Raw genomic sequence first — 18,035 nt, 5'->3', positions numbered from 1 at the left:
GAAATGGTATAAGGAAAAAAGAATCCAAATTTGAATAATTACTTAATTTCTTATATTGATAAAATCTCAACCGTTGGGCAGCTCTCCTCTGTCTGGACAGTTGCCTTTTTCTCTTCAGGAGGAACAACCGAAGTGATGAGGGATGAAGCCACCTCATGGCCGGCCACATCAGATCAGCAGTCAATGAATGACAGATGCTGATGCTAGAGTGTGGCCCCTAATCTACGCTTATAAACATTTTTCATCTTTTCAAAGCAGTTTTTGCTCTGGCTCACTGTGGCCAAGAGGATGAAGCTGGCAAGAGAACAGGCCTGGGGCAGACTACTGCGAGTGCTCCCCGCTCTCGTGGCCTGTGCTAAGCCCTGTCTCTGGGCCTGAAAAGTTTCGATACTCCTCTCTCCATCATCCCAAGGAAGTCCATGGCTGCATCTCCTCCACCCCACCCCGACCACAGGAAGTTCCCAAGATTCTGGCCGAGATGTCTGCCGTGTCTTGCAGCACTTTCCCTAGCTCCTCTTAGGTGGCATTTCAGGGGAGTGGACGGGGCTCACGTGACAGTTGCCTCTTAGCACAGAAGATGAGAGTTCAGTGGCTTGGCCACCCTAGTCTCTCTTCCTGATCTTAACTCCTTCCCTTTCTGCAGTTGTAGTTCTTGTACCATTTTACTTGTCTCCCAGGAAACCACTGGTGAAGCTTCACTTTCCCCACCCACACTGCAGTAGAGGCTCAGGCCTGTGCAGTAGGATGGTTGGCTTTGCTGGTCTGGCTGTGGTGAGCCTATGCTGGATGCTTCCTCCCCTGGGGATTGAGAGAGAAGGCTAAAGCAGCTGCCACGTCAAGCCCCTTCGTCATCAGGTCTATACACTGTTGGGTGGAAAATATCAAGCGGTGAAGATATTTAGGCCTGCCCTGAGTCCTTCCGGTCTACATCAGCCTCGCTCCTGTCCTAGAGTCACAGAGGGTATGAAGCATGCTTTGCAGGACCAGCCTTTGGTGAGCCAGGATGTGGAGCGCTGCTGGGGGAATTCCAGGTGCCCTACAGTGCTGGAAAACATGAGGTCAGTCAGTCGTCAACACCAAAAAATCATGTGTGTGTGTATGTGCACGTGCACGTGCACGTGCACATGTAGGCATGCAACATGCATGCAGCTTGGGGAGCACAGGAGGAGACAGAACTTTGTGCTGCTTTCCCCCTACCTCATACTGCTCCCTCACTTGGCTGGGCTTTGCTTTTGTGTGGGTCCAAGCAGAAAGGTCTAACCCAGGCCTGTGTATCCTTAGGAAGCAGCATGAGATAACTGGAAACCTGCTTTAAAGAGAGGGCACCCTCTCCACAACCACGGCCCATGAGAGAGAAAAAACAAAAAATAATAATAAATAGAGGGGTGCTGGGGGCCCCTCAAGCATAACTCAATGAGACAAAGAGTTGAATTCTCTGGAATCACAGCATAGTCTGAAGTAGTAGCTACTTAATCTACTTTCAACAGAGGTTTAAAAAATCACCCGGGAAATTCTGACAAAAGCAGGTAGATTAAAAACTGGGGCAATTATTTCCTGCACAGTGGTGACTAGCTAGCTGAGCCTTCTGGGTGGCTGGGTAGAGGGCAGGTCGTCTTACTAGAGGTAATCTGGGTCTGCTTTAAGGTTAGCCTGGTGCTGGAGACTGTCTCCCTCACTCTCCAGGGCAGGTCTGGGGCACTGGCGCCCTGCGTAAGCTGTATCTTCCTGGTGCCAGAACTGCTGGGCAGAACCGCTGAGGCAATGCCCACAGTGCCTGACTGGTGTTTCTTTCTGGATCCTAGGGCAGGAAAAAACAATTCACATAAAGACAAATACTGAAGCCTCAGAGCTGCTGTTGTGCCGGCTTGGTGTCCACTTCAGGCAGACTGAAGGCTGTTTTCAGACAAGTGGAGTGGAAAGTATCCTTCCCTTAATTTAAAACTTAAACAACTGCTTTCATGGAATGTGTGTGTGTTCCTGTGTGCATGTTTAACTTCCTTTGAAGTAGGGACAGTGATTCTACTCCAAGAGTCTGAAATAAGGAAAGAAACCTATGGACGAGCCTGACATGAGAGCCTAAGGCAGGTGCTGCTCAGCCTGTGGCTGAGGGTAGGGGTGATGGTGTTGTGTCCATTACTGTTGATCCTCCCTCCCGTCCTGGCTTGCCTGCTCCACTTTTCCCTCAGAAGAGCAGAAATGGGCAGGAGAGATTTACATGGACTTGTGACCAGCAGCCCCAGACCAACCAGCTCCAGGAACTCCAGGCTGGACCTGGGGCATAACTGTACTGACTCCCAGATTTCCCATCTGCCTCATGGCTTGCAAAGGACAGGCAGGCTGCACTTAGGGCAAGCTTCGCTAGAGTCACAGCCTTGGTGCCATTCCTGGCAGGAGTGGCTGAGAGTTGACCTTGCATCTACAAGGAGGAAATGTGTCTGTGTTCTCTTACAGTGGCCAGCAGCAATACAACACCTTTGAGACCTGGGTCCCCTTGGCATCGTTATCCATAATTGTTTACTGCCTCCCTCAAAGAATTATAAAGCCCAGAGCCAGGCAAAGTGTGAGAGAGAAAGACAACATAGTAACACCACCTGTTTCCATGTGTTTAATGCTTTGAACTTTCCAATGCCGGTTGACATGCACAGTCATCCTCACAACATCCCTGTGAGGTAGGAGCGGTAAGGGATTTGCTCACCGCCACATCAGTGTCAGGGGCCGGGTAAACCCGCACTGCAGGTTTCCTAGTTCCCAGGTCAACACACTGTTCATCATGACGCACAGTCTCTTTATGCCAACCAGACACAGAGGCGAGAGCTTCTCTGCTCCCTAGGCCTGTAGAGGACCACAGGGAAGGCCGAGGTCAGGCACCAGGACGGGGTGTCCTCTGGAGGCCAGGACGGGTAAACAGAAGGAAGGGCAGGAGTATAAGAGAGTCAGGGTCAACAACCACTACTGCCACTACGAATGACAGGGAGCACACAGTGTTCCCTATGTCTTCACCTTTGTCAGGTAAAAAGGCCTTATTCGTTTATTCAGAGGACTCTTGGGACACATTCTCAGAAGAAAGACGCCTCGAGCCATGGCTGGGAGGTGAAACCCTTGACCCTTCCTCCCTCCCATACTGCCCCTCATCTGTGACACTCTGCAGCCCAGGAAGAGGAGGACGTGAGGGCTGGCTGACTCAGCCTACAAGGGCTTAGAGGCCTGGAGCTGAAAGGCCCAGCGCTGTTCAGCTAATGATCATTATTAACTCTGAACAGGTTTTGGCACAGAGCCAACTGGCTCAGGGAAGATGCTCAGGTCTCCCACAGCGAGGTTTTAAAGACAAGACTCATGGCAGCCATGTACAGAGGTGGAAGGGTGGGGACAGTAAGAAAGAAGGTACAGGCCACTGTCAGAGGGTATAGAGGAGGCACAAGCTGGCAAGAGACAGCAGCCTACCTTCAATGCAGCTGGAGAGCTAAGGTGAGGCTGGGAGACTTGTGCCATTCGACACCACCCCCAGCCATGATGAGACTCAAGGCGAGGGGTGGTTCTGGGAAAGATGGGGACCAGGGGTGGGGGCATCTGAACTCAGAACAGTAATCCTATTACCATCTGCATTTAGATCCCAAAACCTTCTATATTCCTAATGTCCTCAAGGTTGAGTTTGAATATAATCGTATTTGGAATCAGGATTTAGTGAGCCTGATATGCAAATTTGTGCAAATGACTCGCTTTTTTTTTTTAATTTGAGCACCCTGGCTTTTTTTTTAAAAAAGGCAACAAAAACAGGCTGACTACTAGCAGCTTTCTTTAATCAGGGGACAAGGGCAAAAGGGCAGCCGTTTGCTTCTCCCCTAAGGCCTCTGCCTCATTGCTGAGGTGCCCAGCTAATACCCCCATGGGAGGTGAGAGGAAGAGAGCCTGGTGGGAGGAGGAAACACACAAGCAGGAGCCATATGCAGCCAGCAGCCACCAAGGTCCCAGCTGGAAGAAGAGTACCCTGGCACTGAGACCTAATGGCTGTCCAGCTGCTGCCCCAGGATGTGAGGGCAGGTGGTGACGGTGGAAGAAATGCAAAGAGGGGAGGGGAGGGAAGGCTCCCCCCAAATCTGGCCAGCCGGGAAGAAGGGCTCCTCCTGGTGACCTACTCCCTATACTGCAGTCAGACGGTTAAACAGGAAACCCCCTGTGCACCCCTCTCTGCCTTGTGCCCCTGCCCTACTGGTCAGAGAGGTGACAGCTGCGGCCCCTTCCTCCTGTGGAATATAAATGACTTCTCCCTTCCTCCCAGGGCTGGGAATAGACATCAGCTGGCACAGCCCACGCAAACTGCAGGCTGCCAGCCAGCCTGCCCGCCCGCCAGCCCCCGCACCACCTGGGAGGAGGCAGCACCTCAGGCAGGCTTTCTGGCGTTGCCTGTTTGGCTCTCAGAGCAAGCTGGTGAACCTTACCCAGCCCTCTCTCCCTGCCGCAGGCAGGGTGAGACTCCCAGCGCTGGCAGAGAGGAAATGGAATCCCTGATCAAAGCGACCGCAGGTGAGAATCTGATCCATGCAGCCCCGAGTACAGACCGCACTGGGTAGTTTGAGAGGGGAGAGGGGGCAATGAGAGACAGGAACAGCAAGGTCCCCTTTAGATGTTCAGGGTCTAGAGAGGTGCAGGGAGATGCCATCCGACCAAAGAGGAGCCCAGTGAGTCCAGTCAGAGGACGCCTCTGCCCTGGCAGTCCCCCTTCCTGTACTGTTGAATCACACCAAACTTCTTGTTTCTCTGCCACTCAGAGAGGAGGTCTCGAATCTTCAAAAGACCTGAGACATCTAAAACTCTGCTGTCAAGGCATGCCTATCCCTGCTCCCAGGACCTGGAACTCCAGCCCCTACACCCCAGGCCTCCCAGAGGCCCACTGAGCTCTTCCCACCTGCCTCAACACCAGCTCTCTTGGTTGGCCATCTTCCATCCTTGCCATGATCTACAGAGGTCCCATCTCGCCAAGTGAGCCAGATCACAGTTAACCAGCCTGGCATCCAGCCCTCACTGCTGAGGGCAGTCTGGGGAACTACTTTCGGTTTGGAAGAAGGAAGGGGTCTCTGCGGGGAGGAGGGCCTGGCCCTCATTTGCCAGCTAGCACCAAACTCGGCCCCATCCTGGGCCAAAGAGCTGGCAAGAGACAACAAGTGAGGAAGCTCAGCTGACAAGGGAAGAAAAGGGACCAGGGAGACTGTTTGCCCTAGATCAAAAGAGCCCTGCCCCACTTCCTTGGCTCCTGCTTTGTTCACGATGCTTCACGAGAGCTCCACGAAGCTATGTGCTAAGGCAAGAACCTGAGCCCCAAGGGCAAAACATGAGATACTCAGGACGACTTTGCCATTGAGAATGGATGTCAGGGGAAGGAGCACACCCATGGGCTGCAGCCTTCAGGCCCAGATCCCGAGGGGGGCCGAAGGAAGATCTTAGCTGGGCCAAGAAGCCCAGCCAGGAGCCAAAGGCTTGGGTAGGCCAAGGCCCTTTGGCTCCTTCCAAAGCTTTAAAGTGACTTTAGTGCCTTTACTTCTTAAGAGTTCAGGAGACCCTCACCTGGGCCCCTTCTCTCCACAGTGCTTGACCCCTTGTGCCCTGGTCCAGGGGCCAAATCAGCAGATTCCTGACAGGCCACAAGGGCAGACCTGTCCCTCCGGAGGCGCAAGGGGATAATGAATGTAAGAATTACATCCTGAGTTTGCTGAGCAGTCCAGCCCATTATCCAGAGCTGGGAGGGTGTTCTGTGACATCAACCTCACAGATGCGGAATGTTAGAAATTGTTTAGAAACACTCATTCATTACACAGTTGAAGAAACTCAGGTCCTGAGACATATGACTTGCCTAAGGTCACAAAATAGAGCCTACTAGGACCATAACCCATAAATAAGACCCATTGGCTTTGTCCACTACACTGCTTTCTCAAAAGTGACCCAGAGAGCCACAGCTGCCATTCGTATGTTACAAAAAAAAAGACCCTACTCTTCATCAGGCATGCAAGCAAAAAATGACCGAAACACCATCACCACTGCCACCCCACCCTTCTCTCTCCCATCAAGAGTAGAGGCTTCAGGATCAAGCTCCCTATAACCCTTGCACCCAGTACATCTCCCCATTTCGGCCCACTGAGTTATCATCAGCAATAGCAGTGTGGGTTTCTGCAGCCCCTGGCCCAGCCAAGAAGGACAAAAACCCTACCACTTTTGAAGTGGATCCCTTGAAGTTCTCCAAGGGAACCGCTGAAGTCCAAGTCAGGTGTCCCATCTAGATTCAGAGTTTGGAGAAACTCACATTTCTATTTTCTTCCTTGGCAAGTAGGCACTGGAGATCTGGTGCATGATCACCAGCGCTGGATAGAGGGGCAACGCCAGGCACAGGTACCAGGCTGCACCTTTGATCTGGGCCTGGAACCACACTGAGTACATTCCCAGGAGCACCGTCACCGTAGCGATCAGGTAGACCACGAGTCCACACGTCAGATGGTAGAGCTTGAGGCGGGCCACCCTTGAGACCCTGGCTGCCCGGGGAAAGAGGAGGCAGAGCCCACACAGCGCCTGACCAACAGTGGCCAGCAGTGTTAGAGCCCCTACCCAGCTGTGCCAGGACACCAGGTGGGGCAGCTCACTGCGGGTCTTGCTGGAGATGATGAAGCCCAAGCCCAGGGCTGCACAGAGGACGGCTAGGGTCTGCCCCACCCAGTGGAGTCCGATCCGGGCCTTTCTGGAGCAGAAGAAGAACAGGGAGTGCTCGGGTGAGAAGAGCAGGATGGCCTCAGCCATGCAGAGGCAGAACTGTGAACACAGGAGAGGGCCAGTGAGCCTAGGCTCAGCTTGGAGGCCTAAGAAAAAGTGGTCTCATACATCCAAACAAGAAGACAAAGGGTAAGGGCTAAAGAACTCCTGCCTATAGGTCAGCATTGCTGGGCGCAATTGAGAATGAACACCTGGGTAGAAGTCTAGTCATTTAGGCTGACATCATGCCCCCACCGCCCCCCCTCCTCCACAATGACTCTCATTTCTTGCCCAATGGGAACAGCAAACGCTAAACTTCCTCCTGAACTTTTGGGGAGAAGCGACTGGATATTACTCCTTTCACTTCCTCCTTTCAGACCCTAGGGGAGAAAGAAATATCTTCCATGCCCTCCCACCTGCTTCAACCACCTGACACTACCTACAGCCCAACCCTCCATGTTTCCCAATCTCATAGGTTCCAGGGAAAGATGGGGCCCTGTCTGACTCCTCCACCTCTTTAAGCCTTAGCAAGGCTGAGCCTTCTGAAGGCTGGATGCTCCCCTAGGGGCATATCCAAACAAATCAGCTGCAGACAGAAGCCCAAACTCACCGCCAAGGCCATGAATACAGGGTGCCAGGAGAAAAGACCTAAGAATCAAAGAGAACAGACTGACGGCTGAGCACCATTGTTTCTGCCCCTGAGGCTGGCTGGAGCCCAAAGAATCCGGCTACAGGGGAAAGTGTACTAACCCCTACTATTCCTAATCAGAAATCAGGACCTCAGGGCAAGGTGGAGCAGCCAAGGGGCCTTAGGGTGAGCAACCAAGAGGACAAACATACACCAGTTCGGCCTGGGTTCCGCACTGGGCACCTCGCAGCTGTCAGCCTAGTCTTAGAATAAACCTCTTCCTCCCTCCTTTACTTGTATTCTCCATGAGGGGCTCTGCTTATGATGCACTAGTGAGTCCAGCTGTCTGTCTCTCCTGCCCAGCACCCAAGGCCCCACCCTTCCAGGACCCAGCCCCCGAGCTCCGCCCCACCACGCCCTTACTACCCTTCCACTGCTGGGGTCCCCATTCCACGTCTCCCAGCGCTCCCAGGAGCTGCCCCTCCAGCATTTCGGCTCCGCCCCCTTCCCTGGCCCCGCCCCGCCCCGCACACTCACTGGTTCCCGGCCGGGACAGCACAGTCAGAAAGATGGTGAAGCCCAAAGCTACCAGATGCGCCAAGATCCCACTGCCTCTCCGTAGCCAGCGGGTCAGTCTCGGCTCCCTCGTTGGAGCGGGAACCGGACCTACCTCCAGGGTCTGCATGGCCGGGCCGGGCCGGCGCACGCTCCCAGCTGCCAGAATGTGTCTTCCGGGTTTGAGATCGCGGAGGCGGCCGCGGCTGCGGGAGAGGCTCCTCCCCCGGACGCCGCCAGCCATGCGGCAGATTACGCCCACAGCGCCCTCTGAGGTCTGGGGGGGAAGCGCATCTGCCCGGGAGAGCAACGCGGGCGAAGGGCATCGGACAGCTCCTGGCCCAGTGCTTAAGCCAACCTTATTGTACTTTTATGTCTGCAAGGGCTGTCTCATGTAGCCTGTGGAAATTACATTTATGGCAAATGACTTCACCCAAACTTCGAATCACAAATTTGGTACACTGAACCGAAAGTGTGAAACCAGTATTTTTAGCAGTTTTACAGAAATACTGGATTTCGCTGCCCACTCTCCCCTACCGTCCCTTCTGTGTTAAAGGAATAAGATTCCTTTCTGCCTAAAAGCAAGGAGATTGAAAGAAAAGGACAAGGCAAAAAAAACAGTGCCCTGTGCCTAAGTGAATTCAGGTCTGAGGACCAAAGGAGGGAGATGCAACAGTCTGATACTATCTGCACAGTAGTTGTCCCCAGTGAGATAATGGAAAAACTAGGGCACTCCCAGCCCTTGCCGCCTCCACGCCATCTGCTCAGCCCTGGGGAGCCAGGCAATCCTGAGGGACCAGGGCCTCCCACACTCCTGCTGCCTCCCACAGCAAGGGAAGTTCTGTAAGTGATCATACCTTTTCCCTTCTTGCCTCTAAAAAAGGTGAAGTTCAGCTCAAGGCCCACCTGGGAGGGACTGTACCCTTTTAAGGGAAAACCCACAGGCCAGGGGGAGAGAGACCAAAACAGGTGGTCTCAGAGAAATCAGGGACCAACTCAATTCAAGCTCCGGTGGTGGAGAAGATAAAGCAGAAGGGCAGGAACAGCTGGAGAAACTGAGGCAATTAATTCTGAGATGGGAGGGAAGCCCAGGGTTGCTGGAAGACCAGAAAAGGGCCATAGACTGACTCCCACAGACCCTCAGGGCAAAGATCCGAGAGTGGAGCCAGAGGTGTGACTCTCCGAACCCCGAATCAAGCTTCCCTTCCCAATGAGACTGGAGTCTTCTCTGGGGTCAAGATTCTGGGTAGCCTTACTGAGCCACATGCTCATGGTCATGTGTAGAAAGAAGACAATGTGGAAACCCCAGCCATTTCCACAGTTTCAAGGGACAAAAATATAGGCGCATGAGACTTTTGCAGGCAAGCAATGGGAGCTGGAGTGTGGCTATCACCTCAGCCCCCTGGGGTGAGGTTGGGGACAGTAAGGACCATCATTTGTTACATTTTTTTCCCCATCCTTTTCTATGTTTCCATTTTTATATTTTCTTAGCAGAAACAGAACAGGGAGACAGTCTTGAGGTATTTTAAAGAGTTTTTTTCTTAAAAAAAATAATATAAAGTTATAAAAAGCGGCAGCAGCCTGGGGCCCGGATCTGGAGGGGAGGAGGTGCTGGCGGCTCCATCACAGTGGGCAGGCACTTTCTCGTTAATGGGCTTTTGACTGCAAGAAGACAAGAGGCAAGAGACACAGTCAGGCTGGGGGTCTACCAGTCCTCCTACCCACTAAACTGTGTAGACCACAAGAGCTAAGGTTTAATTTCCTCCTGCTGGCCTGGTGAGGAAAGCTGGGCAAGGAAGAAGATGAATGCCAGCCCAACAGGGCAGCCTGAAGAACACCCATGCACGCATGTACACACACACACACACACACACACACACACACACACACACACGCACTCAGGCCCTGGGCAACTGTCAAACTCACTACTCTCATATGGGTGCCAGAAGTGTTGATATGAATCTGGCCCATGCCAAAACCAGAAGAGCATTCCCCCTTCCCACCTCCAGTAACTCCTTCCTGGCTGACATCATATGGACAGCTCCTAGCACGCTACTCCAGGGCTCCAAGAGCAGAGGCAAATAAATCTGGATGCTGGCTTTACCAGAAACCCTGGAGAACTTGCCTGGCACCCGAAAACCTGGAAGTGGACACATGTGCAAGGTGGGCATACATGCATATGTGGACCTTGAGTTATGTCCCTGCCCTTCCATGCCCTGGTGCCCAAAGGCAAAACCAATGAGTGAGACTGGCCCACCCACCCTGCTACGCAGTGTGTTAGGCCACAGCTCAGGGACCCAAGCTCAGCCTCACTGCCCAAACCAGTATCAGAGCTCATGGAGTCCAACTTCCTTTCCTTCATGGGACAGAGGTAGCTCCAGTTCCCAGAGTAAGGGCCACAGCCAATTCAGAAAGTGGCCCTTTGATTGAAGCACAAGCAGGGTGGGTGAGAGGGGGAGGCAGAGCCAGCCTCTTCTTAACCCCGAGGGAGAGAGCTGGGGCTAGGGAAAAGCCCATCAAACAAAAGCTGGGGTCACCCTGCAAAGAGCTGACCCACCTCTCACTAAAGGTGTCCCAAGAACTCTCAACTTCCCTTTTCCCTTCCCTGCGCAAACATTCACTTAGCACCTTCTCTGTCAGGTTCCCACCGTGCACCCCACCCTCATCCATCCTGACCCTTCCCTGTCCCTGCTCTTCAGGGAGCTGGGCTGGTACCTTCAGTGTAGAACACTTCTCCTCAAAGGCCAGGGCCGGACCCGGCTTCTTACGGCGCACAGAGCAGGCCGCATCGGCAGGGGGGCCGGCCTGGCAGTGCTTGGCCTTCACTGGCCGGCAGTAAGTGGCCAGGTTTTTCCGCTTCTTGGCTACCTCCTCCTCAGAGAGGCAGCTGGTCGGCAGGACCTTGGCTGGCTGTCCAGCTGCTCCCCGATTGTCCAGCTGAGAAGCCTTGACTGGTGTGGGGGGCTGATGAGGGGAGCTCCGACAGTCCAGGGGCCCTGCCCTCTTCACTCTTGGCCCCACTGTCCCATTTAGCCCCATGCCCAGGGCTGTTTTAGTCTTGGCCGAGAGGCCCCGGCAGCCAGGTTTGCCTTTTCCAGTGGGTTCCAGGATGCAGGTCCGTTTGAAGGTAGTGGGGCCAGGGGATAACTTTCGCTTTCGAGAAGGGGCCTCCAACTCAGCCCCATCTTTGCCTTTGGACAACTTGCTGGCCTTCGAAGGCGGGAGCTTGCTGAAGGATGGGGATGGTGTGTTGGCAGGCAGTGGTGAGGTGATGGCCTGGCTTCCACCCATGCACTCCGACTGGCTGCAGGCAGCTGCCACACTGGGGGAGCCTGCAGGGTAGCTGGGGACAAGGCTGTCCTTGGTGGGAGGTGTAGAAGCTGGGCAGGCAGGTCTGGGGGGTGGGCATGGAAGGCGGGGGCAACTGCCTGTAGAGGATGGGCTCAGGGGAGCAGATAGTGGGGAGGTGACAAGGTGAGATGGAGGCTCCGCCGCCGGTGGGATCTTCCTGCAGCAAAAAGAGAGCCCCACTGTCATGCCAAGCAAACGAGAGGGCCTCTCCAACAACGTATATATCGGTCCCTCTGCCCCACCTAGAAATGGCCCATGAGTTCTGGCAGTGCTGCCATCTGCTGGGAGATGCTGGAACTGAGCGTCAGGAAGAAGGCACAGAGGTAAGGCAGGAATGAACTAGTATAGAGAGACCTATTTAGAACCTCATTTTAAATCTCAGTTTGGATATGCTCTACCCCTAGTTACCCAAAAGGTACTGGAAATGATGGATAAGAGTCAAGAGTCACTCCCAGACCACCCATTCATGCCTCGCCTTGGCCCAGCTCCCCACTTCCTCCTCCTTTTAGCTGGGGTCTTCCTGGCAAACAGCCAAGCCACATCTATAGATATGTATGAAAAATTAGGACTTCTAAAACCCATGTATGCTTGGGGCCTGGGGAGGGAAATTCTGAGCCCAAGAGACTCACTTCCACATGTGCGAGCTGAGGTGCCGTTCCAGCATGGAGCTCAGTGCTGAGCAGAACCGGTCGAGCCGGCGGCTAAACACGTAGCACCCTGGACTCACCAGCCGGCTCCCAAAGGTGCAGAACTGGAGGCAGAGGGAAGGTACACGGTTAGCGGGACCTGAGATGCAGGGAGGGCACCTATACACAGGCTCTGACTTCCTCCCCACACCATGGGACAGGAGGGCTGGGCCACCCAACACCCCAGGTCCCCGCCCCAGGTCCTTACCGCCTGTGGCCGCGGGGGCCGGGTTGCGTAATGGCAGTCAGCGGGGAGGTGGAGGTCCTCAGATGTCCCCTCCTCTTCACTTTCCTCACTGGAGGCCTGGGCCCCACCCCGGGGCAGGGGGAAGGGAAACAGGCCTGGGTCCCCTTCACCACCACAGGGGCCTTCATCATCCAACTCACTCTCAGAAGAGGCCCGGGACCTGGAAGGGCCAACGGGGATGTGAGGGAAATGTGTCAAGGTTGGGGTGTCCCTGAATCCCCCAAGCTCAAAAAGCCAGGGCAGACGCCCTGCTGGGCAACCAGACAAAGAGGAAGAGAGGACAGTAAGGGAGGAAACAACACAGCTCACAAAGTAAGGGCCAGAAAGATCGGGGGCCACAGCTCCCAAGGGGTTCTCTCCCCAGCCCCTTCACTTCCCGGGCCCTGCCTCCTCAGGGGAAAAATCTGCTCCAGATTCGCCTCCTCCAGAAAATCTTCTGAGTTTAACTGCACCCAGCTCTGGTCAGCCCAGTCAATTCTCTCAACCCCCTTCTTGCATCACATATTCCTGTGAGCCTGTCTGAAGCTGAGCCTGTGTCTCGTGTCTGCCCCTCGTGTTACAGGCAGAGATGCGTGTGTGTCTCCTTCGGCAAGGCAGGCTCTCCCCGGGGTCCAGCGCAGCCTCTGCACACGAAGGGGCCAGTGAATGAATACACAGTAGGACTGCCTCACCCAGGACCCTGACCCTTTCGGCTCCCCAATTACGAGTTTTGGCCTGTCGGAAGCAACTAGGAAAATGTTTTCATCCTGGGTGTTGGAACTGGCCCACTACAGAGGCTGGGGCACTGTGGTATGCTTCGTTAGAAATGGGGAGTCACCTACTTCCACACCCTCCAGGGACCCCAGGCCTCCCCCCACACTTAAGGCAGAGTGGGGGGCATCTTCAGGATACTCCCTGGGCCTGTCTCCCGGGATCCCTGATGGCTTGGGGTCAAGTGTCCCCAGGTGAGATGGGGGCTGGATCCTGGACATACCTGGGCAGTGCACAGTATGGGTAGGTCTGCTTGGCACGAGCAGAGAAGGTGCTGCTGGGAGCGGCCGCCGCTGCCACAACCTGGGCTGAGGAGAGGGGCTCCTGGTGGGGGCGCTCAAGAGCCGGCTCCTTGCGCCCTGGGCTCTTCTCCTTGGGGGACTCCCCTTTGCGGGAGTTGGCCTTCAGCTCTGCCACTAGCACGTCAAAGTCCTTAGCCCGGCCCTGGACCTCCCGGCGCTGGTGCACCGAGTGGATCTAGAATACAGCAGGATGGAGGGGTGGGGAGGGGGTGTGAGCTGAGCAGGGGTGAGGGGCAGCGGTGTGCTCTGGCCTGGGCAAGCGGAGAGAGAGGGGGTGTGAGTGTGTTTGTGGGTGTGTCTGTGTGTTTCACTCCCCTACAAGGCAGAACCCTTCCTCCGGAGGGGGAGGCGGGGCGGGAGGGGGACTAGAGTTCACCCCCTGCCTGCTGCCTCCACCCTGGGCCCCCTGCAGACAGCCTCCTCTCCCTCTGCCTGGTCTTGGCTTCACCCCCACCCCTGGTGCTGCATCTTGGAGACCTTAATTCCTCTCCCTGCCCAGGGCCCATGTCCCTCGCTGTGCGGTAGGAGTAGGAGTTACCTTGCAGGTCAGCAGGCGGGTACAGATCTTTTTGGTCTCTGGATTTATTACTCCACATTGCCTGTTGAGGTCGCACTCCTTCCCTGTGGGAAAAGTGGTTCCCATGAGCCCCAAGGCCATTTCCAGAAGGCCTGCAGGAGAGCTGGGCCAAAGTCAGAAGAACCTCCAGCCCTCTAGTCTGGGGCTGCAGCTTCCAAATAAACTCCTCTGGGCATCTGCAGCTCTTTGCCGGATGCGAGAACCAACCCCATCCCCATCCCCGTTCTCAACCCAGACACTCCTTTTGGGGACTCCAAGCCCAAAACACGGCACCATGTATCAAAACACAAAAGCAGTCACAGACATCTGGGATGCCAGCGAAATCAGCTGTGGGAGGTTTCTGGTGCCCTGCATCCAAGTGAGAAAAAAATAAAGGTCACCAGCTTAAGGTGAGGAAGAAAAACCACTTGCTTGGGCACAGGGTCCCTTAGCCTTGACCTGGGCTGAAGAGAAGCTTCCCAGAGAGCGAGCAGGTCAATGTGTGTCCATATCGAGGGATGACCAGGGGCTCCTGTACCCTGACAACCTGTGACGGTCAGGCCCACTCCTTCCTGCTCCCCTCTCCATCAGGCCCAAGGAGAGAACAGTCCAAAGGAGTCCCCACTCTACCTTCCTGAACCCCAAGACCATGACTACTCACGAGCCATCTTCCGGTGGGTTTTAGGGGGCAACCTGGCCCCACCAAGCTCCTTTTCAGGGGGGCTGCCATCAGCCCGGTGACTGGGGCCCTCACTGGGCATTATCTCGATGCTCTCTCTACCAGGAGGTTCTTTAGAAGGGGGAGCCATGGTGATTTTTCCAGGGGAGTCCTTGGTGAGGCTGCCTGGCTGGCTGAGGAAGGCCGAGGGCGGGGCCACCCTAATTCCGTGTCCATCGGGCTTCGGAAGACTGGACATCTTCTCCAGATTCACCACAGGCACGAAAAGGCTACACATGGAGAGAGGGTGTGGGCTGGGGGTAGGGAGGCTGGGCCTGAGCCTTGGGCTCTAGTCCAGAGCCATCGCCTTCCCAGCCCTGAAACTTGGGTGGGCTCCAGCAGGGATGCAGAACATGGGCAAAGGGGACCCCATATTCCCTGGAGCACAGGGAAGGGAGCTGCAGAATGGGTTAGCTGCCTCCTGCTATGGTCACTGCTCATTGTCCCACAGCTGCCTCCATCTGTGTCATTCCCTCCCTGGGCTAGGGTCAGGGCCGGTCTTTGGGAGTCTCCAGCCTCTCCTTACCAGAGGTTGTCCTTCTGGGTCTTCTCAGGAGGCTGGTGGCCACGGCTCCGGGACCCCTGGCCCTTCTCCCTGGAGGAGGTTTTGGTGGAACCTGGGGCCCTACAAGCTGGGCCCTGCCCATTCACTACATGGCATTTCTGAGAGCTGGCAGGGGCTGGAGGTGGGGGTGGGGCCCGGGCGTAAAGCTTGCTGAGGGGCCCATGTCTTCTTTCTGTCACCAGGAGGTGGAGAGAGTAATCCAGGTGAGTGGTATCAACTGCCTCCTTCCCCAACCTTCTAACTCTGCTTACAGACTCATGATTAAGAATCTTGAGTTTCCATAGCTTGGATTTTAAACGTGTTTTCTTCCCATATGAATTTGAGCTTTCAAGGCTCAAAATTCTAGGACTCAGCTTCCTGAACCTCTTAGTTCTTCCCTTAACTCCACTAGATCTGCTAGAAGTTTATCAGACAATAACCCCAACCTGCCACAATCCTCTGAAGCTGGCCCCCAGGACCTTCCTAATCCCAAGGCCTCCCTCCATTACGCACATGAGTCCCAACTGACCCTGTCCTCAGAGTTCCACGTTCCACCTTCCCTTGCCCCCTCTATCTCCTCCCTAGGGCTCCCCTCACCGCAGTGCTTCTGGAAAGCTTGAGGCTTCACCACTTGGCTGCAGTGGTTACACACAACCAAATAGAAGTCGTCATGGGCAGGGCAGTGCCCGAAGATGGACATGTCTGCAATGACAGAAGCCCATATCACTGGGGCTGGGGACCCCAGGGTTTTCCTGTAAGGTCAGTCAGTAAGCACTCCCACCCCACCACTTAGAAGACACTTGCCCTCCCAGCTGACATGACAGGCTTTCTGCTGGATGCTCTCAGCTTCCAGAGTTCAACCTAACCAGTCCCTAAGAATGGGGCTTTCAGGTGAGCGGGCACCAACCGCCTATGATTAGGATCTCCCACAACGGGTCACACAGGAGCCAGGGGAATGGGCTTACTCAGACCTATCAAAGTGAGGACCCCTAGACCTGCTCTTCGAGCAGCCATCTCCTGGGATGGGGTGGAAGAGGGGAAGGTGGCCCTGTCTGCCCTGGGCCCCGCCCTAATGTGTTGACTCCCACCTTCTTTAATGAGGGTCATGGCATCCAACTTCTTCGTGTTTTTGTTACTCTCCTCCAACTCAGCCCCTGGAGGAGAAACAGCTCAGAAGGACCATCCCCTTCCCAGAAGCCCCATATCCTACCTGACCAGGGCCTGCAGCCTGCAGCTGGACGGTAAAAAGCCCACACGCCCTGACAAGCTCCTGTGCTGAGGGTCACTCGGAGAACCTTTCAGTGGGTCATTCTCACGTGCCCTTTCTTCCTACACCTGCTACCTCTGGAATGAGCTGGGCCCATTAAGAGGGATCCAGCCACCTTTCTTATGGACACTTTACTCCAGGGTGCAATGCAGGGTTCCACTGCCGACCAACTGAGTGCTTGTGGGTAAATGCCATCTTTCTGGCTTACTTCCCCAGTTAAATGGGAAACAGTCCTTAACATATTTTACTATAGAGCCCTGAGTCCCTTCTTCAGATTTTTCAGATGGGTCCTTTCTGCTACTCTGTAGCATTCCAAACAGAAACTCTCCCAGGTCCCGATCCCCATGAACTCAATTTTGTTCCACTAGGGTTACCATGGCATTGTCAAAGTTACATCCAGCTTCTCAGGTCCTACATTGATAAGATGACCACAGAGCAGAGAAACTGCTGTCTTGGGGCCCTTGGCATGTTCAAAGTTCCCTTGGTCAGCTATGCAAGCCCCTCCCCTTTTTAGGGGGGCTTTGGGCAAGGGTTGCCCTTGTACCTCAGTTTCTGGGTGAATGACAAAAACATCTTGGCTGTGCAAAGCAGCTCTTTTCCCATCCCCCCCGACTTTACTCCTCTCCCCTCCCTCCTCTACGCCCCCTCCCTGTCCCTTGAAAAAAAAATCAATTCTGAGTCACCAAACCCGTCTGATTCCATTTCCGGTTCTCAATGCACCCAGACCCTGACAATGGCCCCATCCCTGCCCACCCAGCAAGTGGAAGTCCCCGGGGTGGCCTGGGCTCCCACTTAGGTCTGTTTCTGAAGCCTACTAACAGATTGGCCCCTTTCTAGGATGAGAAGATTGTCGAGAGTCTATATCATCTCCAGATATAAGAGGTGGTGGGTTAGGCATGCAAGAGACAAGAGGCAGCTCCCACTCTTCAGTCCCTTAAAATGCAGTGATGGACAGAAGTGAACTGGGAGCCAGACATCTCAGAGGAGAACAAGTGTCATCAGAAACCGCATGGAGCGGTCCTCCTCCTCCACCTCTTCTCACTTGCAAACTTCTTCAGGGGCGTGATGCCTGCTGCTGTCACCCTAAAGGCCACGAGGCCAGGTGCCCCCTGGGGCCCAGGAGACAAAGATCAGAAAGGGCTGTCAGCCGGCTCACCAAAGACACTCAGGGGCCTGGAGAAGATGGGGGTCAAGGGAGAGAGCCAAGAGGCAGGGCAAGAGGCCCGGGAAAGGGCGGTGGGTTGGAGGCATGGATGGATGGACAGACGAGGGGAGGAAGGGAAAGGATGGATAGATAGATGGATGGACCGACGAAGTAACGCGGAGGGGGCAGGAGTCCAATAGCACCGCAGACGGCAGGCAAAAGCCGAAAACGAGCAGGAGGTGTGGGGCAGAAGGCAAAGGAACAAGGGGGGCTAGAAGGGGGGTACAGAAGTGGGGTGCGTGGGAAACACGTGGAGAGGACTACTGCGGATGGGGAAAGCCCGAGGCAGGTGCAGGAGGGGCGGAAGCTGGACGACAGCAAGCAAGGAGAAAGATAAAAGCAAGCAGATGTGGGGGCAGGTATTGGGCACCAGCAGAGTCAGAGGTGGGCAGGGTGGGCTGTGGGCGGTGAGCCGGCGCTAGGACCCGGAGGCGCGACGGTGGCGGAGCGGGCGGGCACTAGGACCCGGCGGGTCCTTTGTTTGGCGGGGAGCCG

At 55.0% G+C, this 18,035-nt stretch overlaps 2 protein-coding genes across 6 annotated transcripts; both read right to left on the bottom strand.

Moving 5' to 3' along the window:
• Positions 1–2,590: 2,590 nt before the first annotated feature.
• LOC102892034 (cytochrome b561 domain-containing protein 1) lies at positions 2,591–9,292 on the bottom strand. 3 transcript variants are annotated; one of them, XM_006919602.3, is made up of 3 exons: positions 7,898–9,292; positions 7,343–7,380; positions 2,592–6,792 (listed from the first exon to the last, which is right to left on the bottom strand). In XM_006919602.3, exons 1-3 carry the CDS (start codon positions 8,157–8,159, stop codon positions 6,289–6,291), a joined length of 804 nt encoding a protein of 267 aa, XP_006919664.2. In that variant the 5' UTR covers positions 8,160–9,292; the 3' UTR covers positions 2,592–6,288. The 3 variants fall into 3 exon arrangements, with proteins under 3 accessions (XP_015451075.1, XP_006919664.2, XP_015451074.2); XM_015595588.2 differs by having other exon boundaries at positions 8,031–9,292; XM_015595589.2 differs by lacking the exon at positions 7,343–7,380 and having other exon boundaries at positions 2,591–6,792; positions 7,898–8,083.
• A 138-nt stretch (positions 9,293–9,430) lies between these two features.
• Positions 9,431–18,029, bottom strand: ATXN7L2 (ataxin 7 like 2). 3 transcript variants are annotated; one of them, XM_015595342.2, is made up of 11 exons: positions 17,156–18,029; positions 16,158–16,223; positions 15,667–15,801; positions 15,052–15,262; positions 14,469–14,755; positions 13,790–13,872; positions 13,173–13,426; positions 12,161–12,359; positions 11,896–12,017; positions 10,631–11,423; positions 9,431–9,577 (listed from the first exon to the last, which is right to left on the bottom strand). In XM_015595342.2, exons 1-11 carry the CDS (start codon positions 17,232–17,234, stop codon positions 9,563–9,565), a joined length of 2,244 nt encoding a protein of 747 aa, XP_015450828.1. In that variant the 5' UTR covers positions 17,235–18,029; the 3' UTR covers positions 9,431–9,562. The 3 variants fall into 3 exon arrangements, with proteins under 3 accessions (XP_015450828.1, XP_024908093.1, XP_024908094.1); XM_025052325.1 differs by having other exon boundaries at positions 15,667–15,771; XM_025052326.1 differs by lacking the exon at positions 15,667–15,801.
• Positions 18,030–18,035: the final 6 nt, after the last annotated feature.

Source organism: Pteropus alecto, unplaced genomic scaffold (genome assembly GCF_000325575.1).
Source record: "Pteropus alecto unplaced genomic scaffold, ASM32557v1 scaffold106, whole genome shotgun sequence".
Taxonomy (NCBI): domain Eukaryota; kingdom Metazoa; phylum Chordata; class Mammalia; order Chiroptera; family Pteropodidae; genus Pteropus; species Pteropus alecto.
This window is presented reverse-complemented; position numbering and strand designations above follow the sequence as displayed.